We start from the raw sequence: 27,244 nt of genomic DNA, 5'->3' as shown, positions 1-27,244 counted from the left end.
CCAACAGAAACCCTTTTTGCTGTGGAAAACAACAGACTGCGTGACTTCTCACTTGGGGGGGGGGGGGGCACACGAAATACCACCCCCACCACACCGGCCTATCGAGCATCTGCACCTGCCCCGTACTCCTGTCGCGGGGAGACGGGCCGACGGTGAGGTACCAGCCCAAAGGCGGCGGGAAGCGCTCCCCGGTCACGGGCGGGGCGGCCCCGGCCGGTCCCAAGGGGGAGGCTGAGGGGAGTCGCCGTAACTTACTCCCGCGCTGAGCAGGGGAAGGGCCCACTGCTTTCCGGGCACGGGGGCCGGCCGGTGAAGTCGGGGTTTCCTGCTCCCCACCACGGCCCCTACCGAGGGACGCCCCTGTCCCGCAGCCGCCATGCCGTGCCGGTCCCGCACCCGGCTGGAGGGGGCGGCCCCTCCGCGCATGCGCAAGAGGGCTCCGCTGAGGGGCGGGGACAGAGCTCGTCGCCCGCCGGAGGACCGTACCACTGCGCGGCGTGGGGGTGAACGAGGAAAGAGCTTCCTCCAAGCATTCGCTTATGAGGACTCCCCGCTGGCTCCTTCCCTGACTGTGCGTGTGACTAAGCGGCAAGAGCAGGGACAACCAGGCGAGAGCCCGCGCTCGCCCGCGTGCGTCCTCTCCGCCTCCTTCTCTCCCTCGCCTCCCCCGGCGGCGGCAGATTGGGCGCGTCCCGCTTGCTCCCCCCTCCCGCTGCCGATGGTCGGGCCCGCTCGCGCTGCCCGTGCCCCGGCGTCGCGAGTTCCCGCTCTCCCGCGTCTGCCTTCTCCCGCCCCCTCCCTCCCTCCGTGCCGGCTCGGCGCTCGCCTCGGCCTCCCGCTCCCTCCCCCCGGCCCCGGCTCGGCCCCGGCGCGGCGGCCCTATGGCGTACAGTCAGGGCGGCGGCAAGAAGAAAGTCTGCTACTATTATGACGGTGAGCGGGGTCGGCGCGGGAGTGCGTGTATGTGAGTGGGGGGAGCCCCGCTAACGGCCGCCTAGGGCGGCCTGCCCCCGTCCCCCGCCATTATGGGCGCCCACTCCCCCGCGGAACGAGACCCTTTCGGCTGCATGGAGACCCCGGCCGGGGGTCCCCGCCGCCTCCACCTGCGCCCCCGCGCCCCGCTCCCGCCATCGGCCCTGCGCACTCGCGCCCCGCCGCGGGGCTGAGCCCCGGGGGCCGCCGGGCGAGGGGGAAGGGGCGGCGTGGCTGGTGGTGGGGTGGGGGGGTTGGAGCCAGACGAGGTGCGGGTCGGGGAGCTGCCTGGCCTGCCGCGGAGCGGCTGCCGGGCCCGGCGGTGAATGCTGTGTCTATTGTGTGTGTGTTCCCCCCCCACTAACCCCCCCAAAAAAGAAGAAAAGTTGAGACACTCCCCTTCATCCGCTAAGCATAGAGGCGTTGGAGTCGCTGCCGAGTCTGGCTCCTCCCCTGCAAAAAAAGTCTAGGCCATGTGTAGCTTCGGCACCTGGTGATTCTTGCGCCGAGGCCTTCCCCTTCCTCTGGCTTTCATACAAGATCTGCTGTGCGGAGGGGGCAGGGGACTCTGCCCCTCCACCCCAAACGAACATGGATCAGAGTGGAGGTTTGGCTTCCCCCGACCTCTCCTCCAGCAAAACACAGAAGTTGCATGCGTAGGTGTTTAATAATAGTGAAATTTGAGTTGCTTGGAGGCCTTCTAAGTTTGCACACTTGCCTGATGAAGACACAGTGACTTGTGATCTGCATTGTCAGTCACGTCAAAAAGTACATAAAGCTTGTGTTTAGTTTCAGATATTTGCAGCAACTTGTTTGTGGTTCTTTGGCCACAGCAGCAAGAACTTTTCATTTTTTTCTTGACTTTGCATTTGTTTTTCCTTTTTTGTACTGGAAGAATAAACTCGTTGGTCAGATTAGTGAAGAGATTTGATTTTTTTTTTAAATTGCCTCCTATTGTAACAGTCCTTTAAGTTGGTGTCTGAGACTGGTATTGGTAGTAGCCAGGAAACAGAGGTTGGGGCTGTTTTGCCGTAGAGCTTTGGTGTTTTCACCATTTTGGAAATTAAGATGAATGGCTAAACCCACTAAGATATCAAAGGTGTCTGCTGTTGTCGCAAATCTGCCATTCTTTAGAGATGGCAGGTCTTGTGGGGCCTGTCTTGGTTTTTTTACCACACTAAAGGAGGCAGAGTGGTGGTTGCCGCCCCCTTCTCTTTGTTGCTGCCTCTGGTTCTTTGTTCAGCCTAAAGGGGAAAGGAGGCCCCTGTTAGGGATAATTTTGGTGAGGCAGGGATCTTACTTTTCGTAGGGAAGAGGAATCACTTTTTGCCTTGTTGAAAGGAAGACTGCAGTGATAGCTTCTCTCTGCAAATGTTTGCATGGTTTGGGTTTTTTTAATCAATATGCTTTTTTCCTCTCTTTTTTTTTTAATATAAAGTTAGGTGGCTGTAGTTTACTAGGTACCAATATCTTCAGTTTTTCTGTGATCCCTGGATTTTGGTACTTGGTGGTGCTACTGTCAGGCTCCCTTAACAGCCAAAAAGCTATACTAGTGAAGAGGGGGGAGAAACTGGAGAAGGAAGTTTTGAGGTGGCAGGATAGTGGCGACTTAAAAGCGGTTGTAGCTCTTGAATACGTAGACTAGGATACATGCAGTTACTAATAATGTAGAGAAAGGAATATCTGTTGTAAAAATGATTTTAAAAAATGCTTTCTCTGTGACAGAAATGAACAGCTTTGGAATGTTTTTTGATGTCCTTTTTTTTTTTTTTTAATTGCCAAAGCCAGCAGTTATTTTACACTTTGTTTGGAAATAGAGTTATTAGAAGAAATTTTAGAGTTTATAACTGCAGTAAATATTTCTAATGCTAATTTGTGGTTCATGTGGCAAATCTGAGTATTTTGTAACTGTGTTGTACCAGCAAAGTCTTGAATCAAAGCGAGTGGAATGTTCGAAGCCTTAAATAACTCAAAACCAAAAAATACAAAGATATCTCAAGCATACTACTGAGGTAGTGGTATATCTCCAAGCATGTCATAACGGAAGTAAATGACCATTTTTTGTCATAATTGTACCTCCACACATACTTTCGCTCTGTTTCTTTAAAAGTATACACTAAAAAGTACGAGAAGCATAGTTGAAAAGTACTAGAAGCATATGTGTGTATCCTTTGAGATGCAATAAATTCCTACATGCTTTTTGTGAAGCTCAATGTGATTGTCATCTAAAGTTGCTTTTCTAAATTAGCCTGTCACCAAGTTTTCTTGGAGTGTATTGCTGTTAATGTTTTCTGATAATTAACAGTTTTAATAGCTTTCACACTGTACCCAGAATCAATAAACTTTGGGTAGAAGAGGCTTGATTTCATTTTCTGCAGTTTGTTTGTAACAGACTGTCAGCCACATCCAGTTTGCAGAATTTGCATTGTTTGTGATCGTGCTCAGGTCAGGTATTTTATTTAAATTTGAGCCAGTATACTATGGGAAGAACTAAAAATGTACAAATTAAGATACTTTAGTTGTCTTATCTGAAATATTTTTAATAAATGCTTCTAGTCTTAATATATATATATGGCCATAGCTTAGTGATGCCTGTTGCTCAGACTGCTTAGAACCATGCTAGATATGGAAGGATATTGTAGCTTTTATTTTAGTCTGTTACCATGTGTCTTCAGGTTGTTGCCATGGTCTTGCAGCATATGTGGCTCAGGTAGTTCAGTGGCCTCTTCCAAAATAGGTACGTGTAGTACAGTTGCCCACAGCAATGAGGACAAGACCCAGATGGTCTTTCCAACTCTGTGCTCCTGTACAGCAAAGCACAGTTCTAGAGAATCACGCAGCAACTAGCATGGCTACAGTTAATAAGTGTATTTATTCTATGCCAGTGCACTAGCAGTATTGTTTAGATTGCTTGTTGTGCATAATTTAATGCGGGTGTTCAAAAGGCTCTACCTTCATGAAAATTTGAGAGATCTGCATCAGAATGTGGTTGGTTCCACCCATAAAGACGAGACTAAACCTGTTTTAATAGGGCAGAATGCTACTATATTCAGACATTGTTTAAGTACGTTAGTGCTTCTAGTTTAAGTTCATCTTATCTGCAGATGTAAGCTTTAACTGAAGAGTGTTTCACGGAAATTCATCAATGCTTTGTGCAGTGGCTTCCAAACACGGCGGTGGTGTCCAACCTCTGCTCAGGGCTCAAAAGTCAGAACTGTGCTAGTCTTCTGCTGTCTGCTTAATTTCTAAAAACAGAACAGAACTCCCAACCCTTCAGATGCTAGTGCAGTAATTTTAGGCCTGTTTGAATAGCTGTTTGTTGGATTGATCAGGCATTGATGATCTTTTTTTACGTTCATCTTTACGTAGAGTTCACCCGTTAGTATTGCAGAAGTCAATCCGAATGTAACTACCGCTATTAAGATTTTTTTTTTTCATGTGGTTTCCATTGTAGCAGTTAGGTTTCTGCACTTAGTGCAGTTCTCAAATACCTCATGATTTCATGGTAACCATACTTAAAATGGGCAGAGATGCGGTCAGGGTGCATAACAATTTATCTGTATCAAAGTTACAAAGCAATGTAACTTACAAGTTACAAAGTATCAAGGAAGACAAATGTCATATCTTGCCTCTGTTCAGGCTGTTAAGACTGTTTTGCAATGGGTTAGTTTAAAGGTGTTGGTTTTCTATATATCTTAGTAACTAGAGAGACTAATGTGCTTTTTTGGGGGGACATAGCAGCTTTTGTTACTCAGTTGTGTGTTTGTGAGACATAATTGAAGTTCCTTTAGGGCATGTAGCCTCTTGTATTTTTCTATGTATTAGAATATTTAACATCTGTAGACCTTGCTGAAGTCTTGGATAGAGAAGTGAGTGTCTAAAATTTATGCTCATCAAAGGAATCATGTGGGTTTATTTTTATTTGATATCTTTCTTCAGAATTTAGGGGAGTAACTTGTATGAATTGAGAAGTAATTTAAAAAAAATATATATATATATTTGAACCTAGAACATGCCAGTGTATGTAACAACTTAATTTTCAGGTAGGTCTTCTGGTCATTTGTTGGTATCACATTTTGCATCATGTGGTGGACAGTGCAGGACAGTAAACTTGTACTAGCATTAAATTGGCACTTGATTCATCTTGTTTTAGTTAAGGAATCAACTTTTCAGAGATTATGTTGTTACTTCTCAATGGGAGCCATTTAGCTGATAATTTTTATTGGTATAAAACAGTAAATTCCAGTCTTTGAAGCCTTGCTGTGAAAGATTATTAGATTTGCCAACTTTCTGCATATACTACTTTGCATTTTTTCCCCTCTGCTTCCTCTTTCAGTTGCGTTCTTTTCTTTTGCACTTTCCATGTGCACCTGCACTGGTAAGTGATATAAAATATGCTGGTAACACTTCTGTATGATTTTTACCTTTGTATCGGCAAGTTGTATTGGCAAGTTGCATATGATCTGCAACACTATTCTTGTGCGCTTGGCCTCACTGTACCCATTTCTCATATATACACATACTCTAGTCGGAGTTAGTCTGGCACTAAGTGTAGAGCTTTTCAGCTCCATCAGTGGGAGAGGTGTCCCATCCCTGCACACACTAGCTCTTGATACACCTTGCTTTTCTCCTCGGAGTACTCCAGCAAGGCTGTGATATATAAAGAAGAGATACGTAGGTTTCAGGAGCTAAAGTGTTTGTACCAGGAAGGGCACCTTTTCTTTCACTGGGTAAAGGGGGAGAAACTTTTGACACCTTTGCCTTCGCCACAGGATGATGTCTCCAAGATGGGTCCCCTTTGTGATGTGATGTTGGCTGGAAATCAAGGTGCTAATGCAGGAAGAGGAACCTCTTGCATACCTTTTCCTTCCCCACCCCTGCCAACATTGCAACAGCCCCTTGAAACTTAATGGGCTTTTTGTCCCTATGTTTGAATTTTTTTTAATGAGGCTAATGCCAAAACCCTTTTTTGTTGGTGATGCTAAGACCTGAAAGATGTAAATGGTATTGCCTGTTGCTAAAGTGTATTATATTGATATCTGTTGTTAGTCATTACTGCTGATCTCTAATATGGAAGGATCAATATGCTTCTGCCAGATACTCACCCACAGCTCTTCTATTTGATTAAATAAGCTCCCATTAAATTTATCAACTTGCCAATTCTTTTAGAAGTTCTTTCTGGTAAAAAATAAAGTGAAAGTTAAAAGTTATGCTTAATTTATTGATTGTTTTTTTTTTTTTAGTGTGCACTGCAGTGTATGGTATGTAGAATATGCTTAATTTTGAATCTGTTTGATTAATTGCAATATATTGAAGGATATGTTGCAAGTATATTTGGGAAGCTTGTTAATGGTTTTTTTTTTTTTTCTTTTACATAAGGGAAAATGACAAATCTCACATTTTACATAAGATAGAAAATCAGTCTTAATTGTCTGCTTCCTTATCCATCAGCATTTTGAGTAAAATGTCAGTGATAATGACTATACAAGCTGAAGTAGTTAAAATTGAAATGACCTGTTAAAAAAAAAAAAAGGTATGAAATACATACACATTCTTTAAGCCACAAATGCATTTGGAATGAAGTTTCCTCAAAAGCATCATGTTATTGAAAGTCACTATTGTCTTAAAAATTTCAAAATTTTAAGCTCTTCCTCGCTTGAAGCCTTGTAAATCTGGGACTTAACAGTAACTTCGTAAAACAAAGTAGGGCTAGTAAATTTCCATCTTCCAGTCGTTAGTTTCAAAGAACTGTGATAGATCTTTCCTAAACACCAAATTTGTAAGGTACTGTTTTGTAAAATGCTTGGAAATGTTTTTGCTGGCGGGAAGGGGTGTGGTTACACTCTCTTAATACCTTTTGCTCTTGACCTGCATGTGACCAAAAGTGCAGGCTTGCAATAAGTATCTGCAAGACTCCAGGTCTTAGTAACTGACAAGAAGTGCTAATCTTCCAGTTAAATACCTGAGTAAGGAGTAGGTCTAGGTTCTTCAAAGTTCTTAATGCTAAAACTTGGTATTTTCCATTGTTGTGGGATGGCTAAGAGCTAGGTGTCGAGCAATTGGTTTTTTTTTTAGATAACTTCATCTTACATTACTTTAGGTTATATCTGTTTTCCTAAGTGTCCTTACTCTCTCCTTGTCACTTTGAAAGCTGAATGAAAGCTGGATTTTAGAATGCTTTGAGACTTATAATCTTACTGTAATGCTTTCTTGGTAGTTGGTGATGCTACTGCAAGCTGATACTTTGCTTTCCTCCTGAGCTGGAGCTCATGTTGAAGAGGTGAAACTAAAGCTGTTTTGTATCAGTGCTTCTTCTTACCTCTGACTACGAAAATTTGTAAAATAGTATGACATGGTGAAAATAGTATTTCTTTCATTCCCAGTGGACAAGGCAGAGCATGTTGGAGGATGGGAAAGAAAAGTAAAACTTTCAAGGAGGTAAAGTTCACTAATCCTACCAGGAAATTTGGTCAAAAAGAAAAGAGGTACTATTGCGAAGAGTTGTTACGGAATTCTCCAGCTGAAAGCCATTGACAACTGGAAATACTTTTTAGGCTTGTCTGTGGTTCCAGAAACATATGGACTACTAGTTCTATTTAAAATTGTTTGTGTTTTGGGAATGTCAGTGTTCAAAGTGGAGGTGTGTATGTTCTAACAGTACCTGAGCTGGGGAGAAAACGTAACTAGCCCATGATAGGAGCCATTCTTTTCTTGGAAGAGAGTGTCAAATTTATCTTAATTGTGTGTCTAGTCGCTCTCCAATTTGACAGAGCCAGGCTGATCTGGATTACAAGGTTCTGTGGATCCCTAGCAGCAGGTAGCTGAGGAATGTTTGTGCATGTGGTTGCAGCAATGGATCTGAAGCTAACTTCTGGAAGGTAACTGCTAGGGTTAGTAGTTAAGGGCAGGCTGAGGATGGTATCTTAAAATCAGCACCTGCAAAATGGTAGGTTTTACTACAGCCTCTGTTGTGGTATAATGTGGCTATGTCATCAGTAGTTTCTACTCCCCTCTTAATTCCAGTTTTGTTTCCCATTACTTTAGTCTTCAGTTCCTTCCCACTATTTTCTTCACTCTTGATTTGAAACCACTTCTTGTAGGCATCTTTGCTCCCCCACTACTGTCTGCTTGTAGTAAAGGTGTTAGATTTGGCCTCCTTTTTGCCCTCTGCTTCCGACATACAACCTTTTATGGGCAGTTTATTTTCCTCATGGCCTTTTTGAAATAGACAGTGGTCTTTTTTTTTTTTTGTAATGTTTTGGTAATGTTTTTTTTTGTAATGTTTCTTTTAAGTAGCAATGGAAAGTTGTTTTGTAATATGAATAGCTATTCATTTGTGTAATATTGACAGGTGATATCGGAAACTATTACTATGGACAAGGGCATCCAATGAAACCTCACAGGATCCGAATGACCCACAACTTGCTGCTAAATTATGGCTTGTACAGAAAAATGGAAATTTATGTGAGTATAAGCAATAGAATGTGCACTGAAGCATGTTAAGGTATTTTTAAAGGGCTTCAAGTATTCTCACACAAATAAATGGAGAGAAGTGGAAATAGAAAATACTTAAATAGTGTATTTGGAGCTCTCTTACTGAGAAATGAAGCAGTATCTTATAACTGGTGAGGACTGCAGATTGTTGTTCATGTCTGGAAGAAGTGAGGTAGATCCCCAGTAGAGATTTTTCACCAGTATTTTTATGACAGGGGAGGTAGGGTGTTGGGGGGGAAATTGGGGTAACTGCACAAAGAATTATTCAAGTTGTATACTAACAATGGAGTAGTCCTTGCTTTATGTAAAACAGCACTACGATCAGTTTCACTGTTCTCCCTTCAAAGTAGATTAGATTTCTTTCGAGTTGTCTGTTTTAGCCAATTGTTAGCTGATTTTGCAGAGCACTGATTATTTCTATAACTTGCTCTTGTTATCAGCGACCCCACAAAGCTACTGCTGAGGAAATGACCAAGTACCATAGTGATGAATACATCAAATTTCTTCGATCAATAAGGCCTGACAATATGTCTGAGTACAGCAAGCAAATGCAGAGATGTAAGTGTGAACATTAGGCTAAATCTATGTGTATGTGCTTTGATGGTTAGCATTGTTTAAAACTAAATATTCACCAATACAGAGGTATGAACATGGCTTAATGGTGTGAGTGGGCTAGAGAAATACTGTAACAAGAATAATATGTGCCTGCCTTTAGCTACACTAATTTGGGGACTTTTCTATTAAAAGCAGCCATGTTGGCAAAAATGTTCTTTAAGCGTATGGAAGGATTTTTGCCTCCCCTTTCACAGGGTGTATTCTAGATGTGAAATAATACTTTCTGTAGGCTTAATGCACAGATTAATCTGTAGTTGTGAGCTGTTTGCAAAAGTGTCTTAAAATCTGTTCTAATGCAAAATCTTTCTGAAAAAGAACGACTTTTAGAAGAGTAGAGAAGTAAAAATCAATGTGTGAAAATGTATTTAAGTCAAGAAAAAGGAGTTATTCATTCCTGTTGGAGGGAGATAGTAAAAATTGTACATTATTCACTGCTCACCCTTTCTGTTAATTTATTTCTTTAATTATAGGAATAGGCTGAAAGTACTGTTAGGAATGCAGGTTGACAGCTGTTATATCAATTTAAAAGGCAGTATTGTGACCTCTTTATGATGCCATTATTTCTCCAAGTAACTGTGCATTTCTTAACATGACCTATGTTAATCAGCACTTCTTCAAAAATCTAAAAATGATCTAACTAATTTCTTGTTAACAAGGAGAAAAGGCTTCCCGTGGAAATTAAAAAGAAAAAAAGACAACAGTTTGGAGTCATCTTGGATTATAAAGACTTTACATTGTTTTCGGTGTTTAAAATTTAGCCTGACAAAAATGAGACGGGGGGGGGGGGGAGTAGTTAAAATGCTGAATGAACTATGCATTGCATCTGTGTTATCCATGCATATAGCAATGCTGTTGGAATGGTGTTTTTGAAAAGTAATACATTTCTTACACAGTTAATGTTGGAGAAGATTGTCCTGTATTTGATGGCCTGTTTGAGTTTTGTCAGCTGTCAACTGGAGGCTCTGTTGGTAAGTATAGGTTGTTTGCCAGCTATTTTGTAGCTTTATTATGTTTATGTCAGCAACTTAAAACTTTGATAGCATATTTAAAACTGAAGCAAATATAAGATTTTTTTTTTAATAAATAATAATCGTATATCATTTACTTGACAAATCTCATATTTGACAGTCTGTATCTCAGTATTGGTAAGAGATCAGATCTAGGATCAACTTATTTAAAAAAAAGATAGTATTTAATGTGACAGATTTAAAGGCATTCAGAAGTTTCTGACTGCATTTCCTTTCATTTTTGTGTAATTTTTTTTTTTTTTTTTACAGCTGGGGCGGTAAAATTGAACAGACAACAAACAGACATGGCTGTTAATTGGGCTGGAGGACTTCACCATGCCAAGAAATCGGAGGCGTCTGGTTTCTGTTATGTCAATGATATCGTGCTTGCCATTCTTGAGTTACTGAAGTAAGTTTGATGGGAACAAGATAAAATTATAGAAAATGTCAAATTCGGGTATTTCAATGTTTGAAGATATGGATTGTAATTATTATTTCAGTGAGTTTTCATTGCCCATGTTGAACTCAGACAGTTTCAATTAAGAAAACTCCAAGCTCTGCCCACTTTGGCTTCAGCAAGAAGTTCAAACTAAAATACAGGCAAGCTGAAAAGATAACTAACAGGGGATAGGTTTAAAACGGATATTTAGACGTACTTCTTTACACAGAGGATAGTGAACTTCTGGAACTTGCTGCTACAGGAGGCTGAAGGAAGCAGACAGCAACAACAGATTCAAAAAAGAGATTAGACATAATCATGGACAAGAGGTCTGTAAATGGATGTTAAAGATCCAAGCAATGATGTACCCTGTAAAATGCCATATGCTATAATTCTAGCTGGTGGGGAAGTACTAGGATAGCAGACTTCAGAAAATGGACAGGCTTACATGCTTTCTGTGAATGTTAATCTCCTGTTGCTACTCACGGGGACAGAATAGTGGGCTAGATGGATCACTGCCCTGACCCCTTAGGGCAGTCATTATGCTCACAATCATATACCCATTTGGTTTCTCAATATGCCTGCTTGCTTCCTGTCATTTGAGTCGTTACTAAACCAAACAGGAATATTCAGGGAAGATCATGCGCTGAGCTTCCTTGGATTGTTACATGAATTAATATGGCTGTTATGAATAAATAATGAAATAACAGCTGTGCTGCTGTGACTCCAAAATAAAAAATGAGAGGAGTAATGAAAAAGTGATCATATAATTAACTTCAAGCAGTAATGCTTCACTAAAATTTTAAATCCTGACTGTTACTTGTACTGCTTCAGGGGACTGTATCCCTTCTAAGAACACACAAATCCCATTTTTTACAAAAAATATTCTAGGTATTTGACTCTTGTGAATGGAGCAGCTGAGTCTGCTGGTGAGAGATAGGGGAAGCAGCTGTAATCTGGAAGTGTTTTTTGAAGATGGAAAAAGTTTCTAAAGACACTAACAAATAGTTAATATTAACATATTAAGACATTCATTTCAATGTACAGCACGTATTCAGGATCTGTCTCTGCAGTCTAAGAAAAGTGATATGATTTTCTGTGGTCCAGTCTTGAATTTTTTAGCTTAATGTGCATGTGAAGGAAGGAAACTTTCCAATAGTTATGGGCTATGTAACCATAGGAAACTGTCCTGTTCAGTGTCTTGTTAAGCAAAAAAATTTTAGCCCACCTGAAATTATGGCTGCTCAGACTCACATTCTATAGCACTATGCAAAGCATGATGAAAATGCGTCTTCTGATGTTGATAGTCTTCGTTCTTTACTGAACAACATAGAATTTAAAGGATACTTACTGTTGTTTCCAATGCTCTGAGGCTTCAAACAACTGGTTTCTTTATCCATCTCAAATAAACTGATCTGAAACTCTCAGTATTTAAGGAAATACTAAGCAGTAGTGTAATAATTTCATGCTAATAGTAAGTGTGATACACTTGGAAATAAGAATGTGCCTATCTTTACAAGTTGCAGAGGTGAAGAAGTAAAGTCGATGGAAAGTGAGTATTTAAATTTATTTTTTGCGGGCTTATGGAACATGGGTTATTCCTGCTCCTGGCACTGTGCTGTTTGACGCGTGCACTAAGAGATGTTTTAGTGCAGACTGTGTTGATAATTACTGAGAAGGAAGAAAGAAATGCCCTGTGAAAGGGGAGAATTCAGCAGATGTGAACAACAGAAAGTGGTGTGAACAGAAACACAAGGTATAGCTTCTATGAAGTGAGACAACTTGGGGTAAATACTAAATACATTACATACTTAAATTACTTATTTTGATGAAGATAAACTTATTTTCATTATTACCCAAACTGTACTGAGAATTCTAAGAGCATATGGTCACTTCAACCAAAGTGACCATATGTCATCAAAATGATCATAGTCTTGGATTTTAGTGTTTGGCTGGGGGCTTTTTGTTAGGTTTTTGCTTGATAAGTATCAGTATATTATGAACATAACAGATGATGATGATTTCTCATACATTATTTTCTTTTTAGGTATCACCAAAGAGTGTTGTATATTGATATTGATATCCATCACGGTGATGGTGTTGAAGAAGCATTTTATACCACAGATCGTGTCATGACAGTATCATTCCATAAGTATGGTGAATATTTTCCTGGCACAGGGGACCTTAGGGTAAGGTTGAACATATGAAATTTCATTAGATGATAAATTCCCTCTTATTCTCTTCCTTGTAGATACTGTTTTAGTACTAAGTTACAATTACTATGTCCAGTAATAACATACAGCAGTAAGTTTTCAGAAAATGTTAGTCTAGAGTGATAGCTTTGTTGAAGAACCTTAGGGGGGGAAAAAAAAAAAAACACCACAGGATAGTGAGGAAGTAAATTATTCACTTCCACACAAAATCAACACCTTCACTTCTGGATAGATTGTCTGAAATTTTAGTTCAAATATATAATTACGTTTAGTTCACTCAGATTTTGGAATTGTCTCTAGGAAGACAATGTGGTATATTTATAATGATTATCTGTACATTTCAATTCTGCACATACAGTGAAAAGTAGCTGTCTGGAGATCACATGGCTTCAAAACTTATTTCAAATCTTAGAATAACTTTATGTCAGAGCTTTAATAGTCACAAAGCTTCTGTTGCAACTTGAATTTACTATGTACTATTTGCATAGTAATATAGTTGGCTTATTTTTGGAATATTTCTTATGTCATAAGTGTGTTTCGAGTTCTCATGATGCTCACTGCTGAAGAACTTTAGCATGCCCCACAGACAATTGTGTACTAAGCCTTACAGCTAGCTTGAAGGAGGGAGCATTTGCCTGTGAAGAATTATCATTTAAGCTGTTGTAGAATGTCTGGCAAAGCTGAAAATAGAAGCCAATTTTCTTGGCCCTTCATATGAATTTTAAGTAAGTTAGTAATTCCTCATGTTAGACTTGTCCATTAGAACAGGAAATTGTTCCACTTCACAAATCGAAAGAATATTTCAAGCATTAGGATTAATATATTCCTAGCTTCAAACTCTTAAATTAAACCTGTTTTTATCAGAAACACTCCCAGGATAAGTCCTCTGGTATTAGCAACTTTGTACATTAGTTTGTACATACAGTTAGTAATTTTTTTAAGAATTGTAAACATTTCTAAAAAGTTGACCTACAGAAATGCTGGGTTGGGAAAAAATTCACTGCTTTCCTACTATCCTTAAATTGATTCAAGAGATGCAGATATGTTTCTGCTAATATTCCTGGAATGTGTGCTCCCCAGTGTGCTGATGATACCCAGAGGACACAAGAGTAAATGAAAGTTGAGCTTTAAATCAGTGGGGTGCTAAGCGTTCATTTCGGTGTGGTTGTTGGAGCTGAATGTTATTATGGTTGTTAGATTTTGTTAAGCTGCGTTCTAAATTGATTTAGGTAGAAATCAGATTAGGCATTGTTTTTATCCATGTGGTTTAACTTGACTGGCCACAAGGTGGTAGTGGTGCTTCAAACAAAAAGCAGCTCAGACCAGGATGTTTATAATGACAAGCTGTTGTTGCTGAATTTGGCTAGAAATTTTTTTAAAGGGTTAGATATCTTGGCTTTTTAGAAACAGCACTTCCCGTTGACAGAGAAGTTTATGGATTCTTCACCTCACCACACCCAGAACAAAGAATTTAAAGATACACAGTTGAAATAAATAGAAGAATATTGTATGTTATTGGGATTTTCTTAGCACAGTGTCAGTGACAAACAGTACCTCAGGCATGGTAACTTTTATTCTGTGCTGCTAGCTAGTATTTTGAAATGAGCATTGTCTGCATACAGACTTCAGCAGGCTTTATTGCAATTATTACATCCCCATAGGAAAAAAAAACATTAGCTTTTTCCTATCTCCAGAGCTTGCAAAGCTAATTGAACTAAAGGGAGAACTAATTCTCTGAAAAGTCAATGTTTCTTCTGGAGACCAGTATTGTGCTCCTTGCTTCTGCTCAACTTAATCTGCTGTTGCTGGTTATTTGCATCAACTTAACAGCCAAATCTTATCTTTCTTTTTGTTAGTGGGCTCCATTCAAGCTTGTTTCTGGAATTCTTTAGTTAGTTGGTCTAGTTTGCTGATCAGGTTATGCTTATTTGATGCAGGAACAAGTCATGCATCAGCTGATGATTTTGTGATTGCAGCTCCATCAATGTAGTTGAATCTCATGGAAGTTGTCTAGTTCAGCTGCATTCATCCATTTTCTACTGAAGGTATTGTGCAGTCTGAACTTCCAGTGTCCTTAGTAAGTTATTTGACTTTCTGCACATCTTAGATGATAGCACTAATCTTGTCTTGTATATACATAGATAGATCAGTTCAGACTGTAGTGCTGTGTAGAGGCCTAGGTTCTGTTGTGTGTGTAGAGGCCTAGGTTCTGTGAGGAAATTTGATCTGTTGATGAACGGGCAACGACCAGAAAGCTATATTGTTTCTTTAGTGTTTATAACCAATGCAGAAAAACATCAGTTGACTAGCTCAGGCTGGAAAGCAATTATCCTGTTTAGTGGGAAATTGTGTGAACATTTGGCTTTGCTATGTTTTAAGATGAGATAGATTTAATGAATTTTATTTTATTTTTTTAATCTGGAAAGCAAGGTGCTATCACCTCAGAAAAATCAGCATCTGAAAGCCTAGGTGATTCACTTTGGGGTATTCTGGATAACTGTCATGCTCCAAATCAGCCAGAGTTGAATTCAGCAGGGGTCTTCAGTGTCACTAATCTTGCAATAGTATGAAATGTTAATAATGTGCTGGAAGAAAAAAAAAAGTCAACTGTAAACATTGTGCCTATGCTGCATTGGGACATTTGTCCCTGTCCTCATCCTCCCCCCCAATAAAAGATAGTTACTGGAAGTGACACATTACTGTTGCATTCACTGCTAAGGGGGCTTTGTTCAGGAAGAGGAAAAAGTCTGGGACTATTTCAATAGCTAGTGTTGAGAAGTTTAGTATTTGTATCGCTCGGCCATCCTGCTGATGACTCGTAGGTCTTCAAGGATGTTGGACCTGAAGTGTGCTCTTTCTGCAGAGCTGCTGTTTGATAATAGTTTACAGCCAAACTGAATGGGTTAAATCTTACTGTCTTCCCCGTTGTACCCTTATTCATGGCAGAAAACTGCTCTGTAAACTGGATTAGTTTCTGTCTGTCTTGGTGATGAGCTAAAGGGAAGAAATGGGAATGTGTGGCAAGCAGGGATCTTTAGATTTTGAGCTGATCATCAAAACAGAAGTGGATGGATTCAGGGTTTATTAACTCGATATTTTTTCAAAGAGTTTTTTCTTTTAATACATATGTTGTCCAGGAAACCTGGTAAGATAGACTACTACAGTTCCTGCCTTGTCACCTGATGGAACTGAGAATAACCTGCAAGTTCATTTTTTTGGTTTAAAAAGCCTCTTCAAGGGCACCTATAAGTGGCCTCTGTTTGATTTTTTTTTTTTTTTTTTTTTTCTTCCTTTTGCTGCAGCTAGTCCTTCATCCTATGTTTGGAGCAAAGAATAGGGTTTTAAAAACCTTCTTAAATCCAAATCTTCTGTACAGCATGGAAAACATGCATATCACCTTGCTCTTCTCAGTTTTGTTGCTTGTTTTTTTGCTTAACTATTTTTACCTGGCTAAACTGATCAGTTATGTTTTGTCTTTTTGTCTTAAATCTTTGAATTAAAAAATCAAGTGTACTTACTGCAAATTTAGTCTTGGTGTACAATTTCTAGACTCCAAAATGATTTTATGGGAGAATGGGAATCAAGTAAGGTACTTTGCCTCTTTTCCCCTCGCAGACGTGAATAATGGTACAAAATAGTTCAGCAGACTTGTGTAGACTTTTTTCCATTATACCATCATGTGCTTCTATGTTTGTAATAAAGCATTTATCATCTTTGCTTCTAGGACATTGGTGCTGGAAAAGGCAAATACTATGCTGTCAACTTTCCAATGAGGGATGGTATAGATGATGAATCGTATGGACAGATATTCAAACCAGTGAGTATTTTTTCTTTTTTTTCTTTTTTTCTTTTTTTTTTTTTCTTAAGCTCTCTGGAAAAATACTAGTTTCACTTTGTGGATTTATTTTCATAATGTGAATTAACAACTTGCTGTTTTATATTGATTATAGATTATATCCAAAGTAATGGAGATGTACCAGCCCAGTGCTGTGGTATTACAGTGTGGAGCAGATTCACTGTCCGGTGACAGACTGGGATGCTTTAATCTTACTGTTAAAGGTAAGCAGAAAAGTGTTTGTTTGTGGTCTGTAACTTTTTATTTAATAGAAACTTCTGTCCTTCATACTATTTTTCAAGACACTTGCATGATGAGGACTGGAGTCACAAAGATTTTGTTCATTACTATGATTAATCACCTCTTTCTTTGCTATACAGGGATGGCCAAAAGAAACCCAGAAGTTGCCTCTTTCTTTCTCTCCATCTAAAAAAGTTAAGAAGCTTGGTTTTCCATGTTCTTCCTAGCCACTCAAGTGATTCCCTTTCTTCTATGCACAGGCTTTCTGTAGCTTTAAAGCAGTGTTCTGGAATGACAGGACGACAACAGTCGTCCTACTGCAACGCTTACTATGATGGGCAAATAACAAAACTAGTGGTTCACTTAGTAGGACGACAGATACTAAACATCAAACACCTTGTTGGGCGTAAAATAGGTATTACTGAAATGAGAATACTTACTGCATTGTTAAATTTATAGTGGTGTTTGTTATACTGAGCCTTATGTTAACATTCATTTTTATTAACTTTTTTAGAATTAATTTATTTTAGTATTACTTACATTTCTACCCAAAAGCGTGATTCTCAAAATTGGGATGAGATGTTAATTTAGCAAACCTTATTATTATTTTTATTATTATATTATTTTTGTTATATTATTATTTTTATTGTACTATTTTTAGTATTAATAATAATTATTTATTATTTATTTAAGTGATAAAATGTTAAATGTATGAACTTTTGCTAAGCCTTGAATCCAGCCTGTTTGAATCATTCATTTTCTGGGTTTTCTTGGTTTTGTGTTTTCTTAATGAGGCAATTAGAGTTTTGTAGGCAACAAAATGCAGTATAGTATCTGTCGGGTCTGAAGTGTTTCAGGGTTCTTTTCTTGATTTGCACCAGGTGGCAAAGCTACTTCAGTTGCCCATACAGCTCAGATTTTTTTCCATCTTACATATCTTGGAAACCAAGAGAGCTGCTGCCTCCTACAGATGCCTTTCAGTATGCTGTATCTCCCTGGAGTGTGTACTGTCTTGGCACCAGTTCACTCTGTAAGCAAGACTTAGCAACCTCTAATACAGGTTCAAATTTAGAAGTAGAAAGGACCGAGTACTGATTTGCTGTTTTCCCTTCTTCCGGCTTTGCATTTGACTGAGAAATTGTCCCCAGATTTGTCACTGTGTATTGACATCAGTTATGAAAAGACAAAACATTAAACATTGGAAGAGCATTTCAGAACAGCAGCAATAGACCATCATGCAAAGTCTCTGAAGACTGGGGTGGATAATGTTCAATGTACACTTCTTATCTGTAGATCTTGATTTCTTGTGAGGTTGTGCTTAGCTTTTGGGGGAGACAGTTCTGTTTTACTTGAATCAATTCAGTTCTCACTTGATAAGTGTTACTGCATATGTCTGATTAAATAGTTCATTATACATTTTTCTGTCTAATAGATATTTTGCACATATTGTCAATTCTCTTTGTGTTTGACAGGTCATGCTAAATGTGTGGAAGTTGTAAAGACTTTTAACTTGCCATTGCTGATGTTAGGAGGAGGAGGATATACTATTCGTAATGTTGCTCGATGCTGGACGTATGAAACTGCTGTTGCCTTAGATTGTGAAATTCCTAATGGTAAATATTAATACCCAAATTTTTTTTAATATTTTATTAAGAAATAATCATGGGAGGGTTTAAGTGAGCAGATAGCAAATATTTCTATAGCTAACTGTAATGCATCAGTTTAGAATAAACTATGTAGAAAGCTATTGTTAGGATTTAGCCAATACATTTTCAGTACCTTATGCACTAAAACTTAGGCAGTTGTGGCTTTTTTTTATGCCTCAGCAGAAGCTTTATATGATTGGATCATTTTTGGAAAATTCAAACCATGTAAAAATTATGGAACCTTATTTGTAACTATTTTTAATATGAATGTCATTAGTATGATAAAATATATACTGCGTTTTGATTGTAACAGTGTAGACCTGTGTAAATTGGGCACCACAGACATGGTATTCACAAGAAATTAATGAGTATGCAAGTGTCCATTTCACATAGTAAAACATAACTGTTTCTTTATTGTATCTATGACTTAAAAGTAACTGTGAAAGTATGTTGACTTCCACTCTTCCATTTGACTCACTTCTGACTATACAAGCTGTCTTAAAAAAAAAAACAAAATTAAAATAAAAAAGCAATAGTAGACTTCTTTCGAATAGTTGAATAGTGAAGTAATTTATCTGAGGAACATCCCTAAAGATCTTGCGCTCCCTTTACTTCTGGCCAAATACAATTCTGGACATGTTTTTGGAATGCCTTCTTATAAAATTGGTATTTGGACTGGTTTGTTGCACGTCAGTCATTGGCAGTTTAACTGCCAATGTTGGACTGCATGTTGGACTGCAACTTTTGCTGATAACCTTTTGCTATTCGTGTATCTCTTGCTGGATTCATAGTGTTTCCATGTGACTTCAGTGGAATGCTGCTGTCAGTGAGAAAAGAATATTTGGACAGTACCTTTCAAGACGTGTATTTTCCATCTCGTATGTCAATATACAGTCTTTGTCAGCCAAAGCTTTTGAAGAGACTAGCATTTCCTTATCTCGGGACTTTTTTTCCATTAACATGTCCCATTCAATGGATATATATGAAGTTTTTTGGATTTTTTTTTTTAAAACATTCCTCTCAACTTCATGGGTCCCTGTCATCTTTAATCTGTTCTGAGAAAGAACAGTGCATTTCTAAATGTTGCAATAGCAAGTTAATCTTCCTGTCTCCTTTCTATCCACCTAACAAGATTACAAATGAAGAAACAAAACAAAGGGTTCAATTAGAAGTGGATTTCAGTGTCTTATTTCTTAAGGGTTATAGGTGTGTTAGATTTCTGTAACTTAATCTGGGAAGATACAGTCATATTCAATATAAAATACTACCGTTTTCATGGATACGAAGTCTTCATTGACTTCATTTTGGGGATTAGATGTTCCAGTTAGGGGACCATTATATGTGAAAGTACAAAAAGCAGGGGAATGGGCAGGGGGGAATGGACAGACATGGGCGTCACTGACCCACTGTACAGTGCTTACCATGGATATTGAACTAGCTGTGATCTTCAGCCTAATAATATGTATTACATGTTTTACTGAAGGAATATTTTGAATGGCTCACTTAAACCTTTCAAACTGAACTAACTTTGAGAACAGCTGTAATAAATCATCAGTTGATCTCTTTTCTGCAGAAGTAGCGTTTTTAATTATTTTAGCAAATTTGTTACTTATGTTGTGCCAGTATATCTTCTAACATGATTACAGTACAACTTTCTCTTGCTCTTTGCATTTTGCCAACAAATTTAAGTCCATCTGTTGAATAATTCAGAGGAAAAACGCTAAACAGTTCAGGCAGTACTTAAGTATTATTGCTTACCTGAATACTTCAGGTTTGATAGTTCTCTAACTGAAATCCTGTCAAAACTGCTGTTGTATTTAAAATGTTTAAAATCATTTTTAGGTCACTAAGTTGTCTTTTGTGTTTTGGTTTATAGAGTTGCCATACAATGACTACTTTGAGTATTTTGGACCAGACTTCAAGCTTCATATTAGTCCTTCGAATATGACTAATCAGAATACACCAGAATATATGGAGAAGATCAAGTAAGTAGTATTATCTATGAAGTAGGTCACGTGGATCACATTTCTCCAGAGGTTTAATTGTTAGGCAGTTTTGAAAACTGTACACCTTTCTTTGTTACACACTAAAAATAAGTACCGAATAGATTTGACATATTTTCGATTTCTGTCAGAAGAGGTACTTTTAAAAAGTCTGTTCCTACAACAGTATGCATGCTTATGAAGTCCTGTGACTATAAATACGAAAATTTAAGACCCAGCTTGGATTTTTCCTTTTTCCAGCAACCAGAGATGACTGTTTTACTTGGCTTCCCATTCTAATTTTGTAGAAAGTTTATCCTGTCAGGAAAGAAGCTGGTATGCTGTGATGATTACGATTTCTAATTCTCAGCTCTGTGTCTAAACATGAACTGAGATTGTCATTCTTTGTAGCTGTCAGCTGTGAAAATAAAAAGTCACATGTGAGCTCGGACATCCAAACTGTGTAAAGATAGTAATGTGTGCAGGCAATTGAGTGACTGTGGTTTGACAAGTCCACAAGGTTTGAGAAGTGCTCATTGCCAAGCTATAGTGGGTATGAGCTTTTAGCCTGTGCCATTTCTGATACTTAGTTTATTCCTCCTCACATCCTGAAGGTTTGATTGTAAACAAATATTTTACTTCAGGGATGGAGTAATGCATGTGTACAATCAATTCTGTACTCAACTGGTAAGAGATAATTAGTTAGCCTGAAGTACTCTTTGCTTACTGAGGCTTGTCCCTGCTCTGGGTTTAAAAGAATAAACCCCCACCCCTGTCCCAAGTTTAACAGGCTGTTAACAGTGCACAGGAATTCTTTTGGTTACTAAAAATAGCTGAGTAAAGATGTGAAAGTAGCTGTATAAGTTTGTCAGTACTGCTATAACATGTAAAACTGTCAAATGGCAAAATTCACCACAGTAGTTAAAATACTAATTTTTGAAGTGGTTGGTGTATAGACTGTGATTGGTGTTCATAACACAAATATAAATGAAAGGGTTCATAAATCAAATGAAAGGGTTCTAGTTTTTAATAATGTGCAAGGGGGAAAAAACCCACCTATTTTTCATTGATGTAATTCTACAGAATTTCTCTGTAGTAATAGTGCTCCAGCTGGTGATCTGCCAGGCAGCTTGCTGTATATTGTGTATTGTTGAGCTGTCATGGTGTGAGTAGGCTGTAAAACTTGCTTGCTCTTTAACACATTCCTGGGCACAGATTGCATGTGTTCTATTGACAGAGGTACAATCTCACATCCTCGTACTAGCACCCACAAGAAAAGCAATGACCCATCATTTCAGAGAATCCTTCTGCGCTTAGTTGTATGCTTTCAGAGAGACCTAACTTTAGGGGACTCCCTGGATTGGCAGAACTAGTTTGCCAGGCCTTGTGATTTGAACAGAGGCAGAGGCCATAAGGATTCAAAAAAAGCACCAGTTGCCATTTAGCTGTTCAAATCGGGCAGAAGGATACTGAGATAATTGTTACAAGTGCTAATATTTGACGCTTGCCACACCTTTCTCTCTACTTGGACTTCTTTGGAACAATAGTTTTAAGTCCCAAGAGGAGTCCAGTGTCCTTCCTCTTCCTGCACGTGGCGCTTTGGAGTGTGGGGTCCATTGCATCAGGTCGCTTAGACAGGAGAGAACTTCTCTCTGTTCTTCCTGAAACAGCTGATAAGGAATCTTATCCGGATGGATTGCTTTTTGACCCTGAAGTCATTGCCGCACATGGTGTTGAAGTCTTCATGCTTTAAGTGTCTGGCTTTCTTTCTAAGAAACTAGAAGATAGTTTATTATCCTACTTGATACTCTAGCTTATTAGAAACGAAGTAATACTGTCACTCAGTTCAGCCCAAGTGGGCAGTACTTGTGCTGACCCTGTGGGGAATTGAAGATTGAAGTTGATTGAAATAAGTGTTTAAAAAGTTCAAAGAAAATGATGTTCAAGTACACTGTGGATACTAACGAGCTGTTAGGGATGAAAAGCTTTCTGAACTTGGCATGGCTTTTTTTTTTTTTTTTAAATGAAACAATGACTCTAAAGCAAAGCAGGTTAACTTTGAATGCAGAGTTTTCAGAATTAAATACAAAATCCATGGAAATACTACTTCTGTGTAGTAATAATTTTCCTTGTCTGTTACTTCCAGGCAACGCTTATTTGAAAACTTGCGCATGTTACCTCATGCACCTGGTGTACAGATGCAGGCCATTCCTGAAGATGCTGTTCATGAAGATAGTGGAGATGAGGATGGAGAAGATCCAGACAAACGCATTTCTAGTAAGAGATACCTTTTCATGATAGAGTATGTCGAAGTAGAGTCTTTTCAGATTTAATTGTTCAGAACCTTAGTCCTAGTAGTGCAGTACTGGAAGATTGGCAGTTTTGTTTCCTGAGTAAAAAAATTTGCCACTGATCTGCCAGTTTTGCTGTTCTTAAGGCAGTATCTCTCCACAAATCTGAACCTGTTAAAGGGGTCTAAAGAAGAGTGGAAGGAACGTGTTTTTTTGCATCTTATGAAACAGTCTGGCTATTTCAAATCTAAAATAGATACTCCAGAAGTCTCAGATAAATTGTAACTAAAGGAATACAGGTCTTAGCTTCTGTCTTTTGCTATTCACAAAAAAAAAGTTCCCAATTGATGTAAAGTGAGATACTGTGTTTTCAAAAAAATCTTTCTTTTTGTTGTTGTTGTGAGAGAGGTTTTCCATACTTGCAACACTGCCCTCCACTTTATAACCGTTAGCCTTTGTATGGGCAACGAGTTGTTCTTCAGCTATAGCTAAGTTTCCTGCTACATTTAACCTTTTTTGATGGTGATTGGAGTAATTTTATAACCTCTTATTGGTGCACTGTCCATTTTCTGAACGGTTGAAACCCTAATATTTTCTGCTGTGATTTAGTTTCCAGTATTTGAAATTCATTTGATACATGTTAGAATACTCCCACCCTCCCCCTGTGTCTCTGTAAAGCTATTTTCAGAAGTCATTGTGAGAGTCCCAGAGTACCTTGAAAAATTGTATTTTTATCCATAATTTAGTTCATCAGGATTAAATGATTATAGTATGTTATTACTCATTCTTAATTTGATAGTTCTTTTTTATTAGGCCTATTGTAGTTGACTTTATGCTCAATTAATTTCATAACTCTAAATCCTAGTTCGAGCATCTGATAAGCGCATAGCCTGTGATGAAGAATTTTCAGATTCTGAAGATGAAGGAGAAGGTGGACGACGAAATGTTGCAGATCATAAGAAAGGAGCAAAGAAAGCCAGGATAGAGGAAGACAAAAAAGAGACGGAGGACAAAAAAGCAGGTAGGACTCTGGCGTGATTTCATCCTGTATTTTAGAACTGCAAATGTCAGTTCTGCCAGGAGAAAGATACGTTTTCTGTTAACAGTTAATTAGCTGTTGAGATGATGATTTATTTTTTCCATCATATTTAAAGCATCTATTTTAAATTACTCAGTTTCAAGATAGAGTTATTCACGCTAGAATAGTATTTTCAGCCAAGGGTTATTGTTGCTTCCCCACAAGCTTGAAATCTTAGAGCCAGGGATTTGTATAGCTTAATGAAAACAGGGATAAAAAAGGTTCTTGCTTTAAATACCTTAGACAAAGAGTTTGTTCCTGTTTGTTTTTTGTGAGGTGAGCCAACTAGTTTTCTCTGAAACAGAAGCTGGATAGGGTTCTGGGGTTAGTGTAATTCCAAGGACTTTTGACTTTTCCAAGAACAGACTACATCTTAGGGCTACAAGACTACCACATGGAGCTCAGGGGAAATCCACGTCTGATTACTGTATACCATCATTATGGCCAGTCAAGAGAGGCTTGCCTTGAGGTATTTTGAATCGCTTGGCATTGCGCCCAGATCACTCCTTTGGATGGATGCATTTAACACTGTATGTTAATATGTAACCAGTGACTTCTTTTAAAAGCTAGTTCAGTCTGGCTAGGAGTATATACAAAAAAATACAAGTTGGTCATGCTTTTTTCTTCTGAAGTCTTTTAAGGTTTTCTTGCATCTTTTGGTATATTTAAAATCTTGTTATTTTTCAGATGTTAAGGAGGAGGATAAATCCAAGGACAGCAGTGGTGAAAAGACAGACGCCAAAGGGTAAACCCTAATTAATTAATAATGAATGTCACGTTTTTGAAGAGTGTTTATTAATTTAAAATATTATAAAGTATTGATTTCTGTAGAGATCCCTTTCAATTTCTCATAATACTAAATATTTTAGACTCATGACAGTAGTAATTCAAAATAGCGTTTCTAAAACAGTTAATTGAAAAAATGAAACAATTTATTTTTGCCTTTGTACAGAGCAAAATCAGAACAGCTCAGCAATCCTTGAACAAAAGATAGCCTATCATCAGTTGCAGAACATAATTCTAGAGTTGGAGAATACCTAAAAGAAGAAAAGTTTTCGTATTGAGAGAGACTGCTGATTTCATTTTGTACTATTTGGCATGGACCGTATTTATTTTCAAACGGCTTTGTTCTGGTTTTTGGCAAGTTGTATTGTGAGTTTTCTAATTATGAGGCAGAAATTCCTTTCTTCACCATGCTTTATGTAATAGTATTTAAAAATGGATGTGAGTTATTATGTTAAATGTCTAAACTGATCTATTAAAGTAATTTGCCTTTTCCTGAGCTGATTTTACCTTTTTTGTAATTTTATCTTTATTAAAAAAAAAAATTGTACTTGGTTGTCTTTTGTCCATCATTGACCTACAGAGAGGAAAAACTATATAAATTAAGCAGACTTACATTTATCTATGAGTAGCTAGTGGATTTAAGTGGACAGCTGGTGAACACACAAGTTGAACTGTGTTGCTTTCATCGACTCCACGCATTTCAGTGGCTTCTGCATGGGGTGCAAACAAATGTACTGGAATGTGAGTACGTGAGATTTGAACAGGCTGAATAAATGGGTGAAGAGATGTTGGAATAAGGTGGTTGTATGAACTTGTGTTTTAAGGTAAAGGTTTAAAACTCTGCAGTCGCACGCCTTGTACTGTCCAAGAAGCTTTTCCACCATCAGCATCCTCCCAAAAGACTGATTCATTTGCTGTTCAGGAAATTTGTATATGGCTGTCTTTCAAAGCTTGCAAGATAGGAAGCGAAAGTTTGGATTTAACTTATAACCTATTTTGATTTTTTACAACTATGAGCAACATAAAACTTTGTTCCCCTTAAAAAGAAAGGTTTTTATTGCCTTTCTTCTTGATTCATTAGTTAGTTCTGGTGCCTGAACTGAAACAGAGACCTGAGTGCACACATTGCTTTTTTTCTTTCTCAATCTACAACAGTTGTCTTACAGGTTGACACTTAATGAAATGCACAAGCTTTGGTATCAAGATTTCAGAGCAGTGAGCACAGAATTTTGCAGAACTGCATTGCTACCTAATCTTTTTTTTTTGTTTTTTAAATAAAAATTAATCTTACTACTTCTTTTTAACCTATTTTCTCTCCTTTCCATAAAATTCTGGGATTCTGGTCTATGGTCTAATTGATTCATCCACATTAAAATTCCAGTGCACTAGTTTGAATTATTTGTGCATTTGTTTTGTCCAAATGGTATATTCACTGAAAGCTCTTCTGAAGGCCTGTCATGTGTTGACTAATTTGACTTTTTTCCAATGAGAATAACTTTTACTAAAACTAGGACTACTTGAATATGTAGGAGGGGAAGAGTTTTGTTTTCTTAATGCCTTTTTAGTATATGTGTGTGTGTATATATATATTTTTTTTTTTTAAACCTTACTTTAATCTTACTGAATGTTTCATCTTGGACTCTTCTCTTCCATTTCGACATTTGGACTCTTGGGTAAACTTAGTAAGGATTAGATTCTTAAAGGTTCAGGGAGAAATACAGTGGGATTTTTCAACACTTGTGTACTAGTACTGTGTGTGTTCTTCCTTCCAGGAAAGTACCCGTAAGACTGCCATTAGGGTTTGTCCGACTCTGTATTGAAAAACCAGATTTAATTTTTTTGCTGCAGTTCAGTCAAGCTGACCAGTGCTTCCCTAATCGATATTTGCATAATAATCTTAATAGTAAACTTGCCCAGTGGTTTAAATACTATGCTAAACCCGTTCCTATATATGGCTATAGAAAAGCCTTACAGTTCAGTTTTACGAAGAGTAGTATGAATTCTTCATTGCCTGCTTCAAGGCTGGTTGTTACCTTTTTGACTGATGTTTAGCAAGAAGATGGCAACTCTCTGTAGTTTAAGATGCTGTTAATTTTAAATAGTTTGTGGATTAATTGCTGGTTCTGTTGGGAATGAAGACTAAGTGTGTGAGTAGAATTAGTGGACTGAAATACAGTATTTAAGAGGATAAAATAGTTTGGGTTTTTTATATGAATTAGACTGTTGCTGTCAGTAGACTTTTTAACATGTCAGTGTGTTACAAGTAGACCAAGAACTATTCTTTATTAGCTGGCTTTCCCAGATACCAGGTATTGAAAAGTTCCAAGCTTGTGACTTTGGCTCACTTCAGCACAACGTCTAGTCAGAGCTAGACTGAGAACCTCTTCACTCCAGTATTGCCCATGTGGTGAAGCATTGCTTTTTTGTTTTGAGTGGGGACAGTTAAGGTACAAATGCTCTAGGACCATGCCCTGGACAAATGGTCTGTTTGCCTTTCTCTAGTCTCATGTTACCTCTTCCAGAATTGGATCAGCTCACTTTTTTCTAAAAAACAAACAAAAAAAAAAAACAAAAAAAAACCAAACCCAACAAAACAAAACCCCAAAAAAACCCAAAAACCAACCAAACAAAAACAAAAAAAAACAA

At 38.2% G+C, this 27,244-nt stretch overlaps 1 protein-coding gene across 1 annotated transcript; it reads left to right on the top strand.

Moving 5' to 3' along the window:
- Positions 1-736: 736 nt before the first annotated feature.
- Positions 737-25,122, top strand: HDAC2 (histone deacetylase 2). Its single transcript, XM_075498592.1, has 14 exons — positions 737-933; positions 8,324-8,436; positions 8,907-9,024; positions 9,975-10,049; positions 10,359-10,497; positions 12,575-12,716; positions 16,465-16,557; positions 16,691-16,799; positions 18,288-18,428; positions 20,338-20,446; positions 22,590-22,720; positions 23,600-23,755; positions 24,500-24,557; positions 24,765-25,122. Exons 1-14 carry the CDS (start codon positions 882-884, stop codon positions 24,793-24,795), a joined length of 1,467 nt encoding a protein of 488 aa, XP_075354707.1. The 5' UTR covers positions 737-881; the 3' UTR covers positions 24,796-25,122.
- The last annotated feature ends 2,122 nt before the right edge of the window (positions 25,123-27,244 follow it).

This window comes from Mycteria americana, chromosome 3 (assembly GCF_035582795.1).
Source record: "Mycteria americana isolate JAX WOST 10 ecotype Jacksonville Zoo and Gardens chromosome 3, USCA_MyAme_1.0, whole genome shotgun sequence".
NCBI lineage: Eukaryota > Metazoa > Chordata > Aves > Ciconiiformes > Ciconiidae > Mycteria > Mycteria americana.
The sequence above is the reverse complement of the archived record's forward strand: the minus strand, read 5'-3'. Positions and strand labels throughout refer to the sequence as shown.

Excerpts from the sequence above, each read along its gene's own strand:
- HDAC2 (XM_075498592.1), top strand. The coding sequence starts at position 882 with ATGGCGTACAGTCAGGGCGGCGGCAAGAAGAAAGTCTGCTACTATTAT. Across the intron at positions 9,025-9,974 it reads CAGCAAGCAAATGCAGAGAT|TTAATGTTGGAGAAGATTGT; the intron begins GTAAGTGTGAAC and ends TTTCTTACACAG. Across the intron at positions 12,717-16,464 it reads CTGGCACAGGGGACCTTAGG|GACATTGGTGCTGGAAAAGG; the intron begins GTAAGGTTGAAC and ends CTTTGCTTCTAG.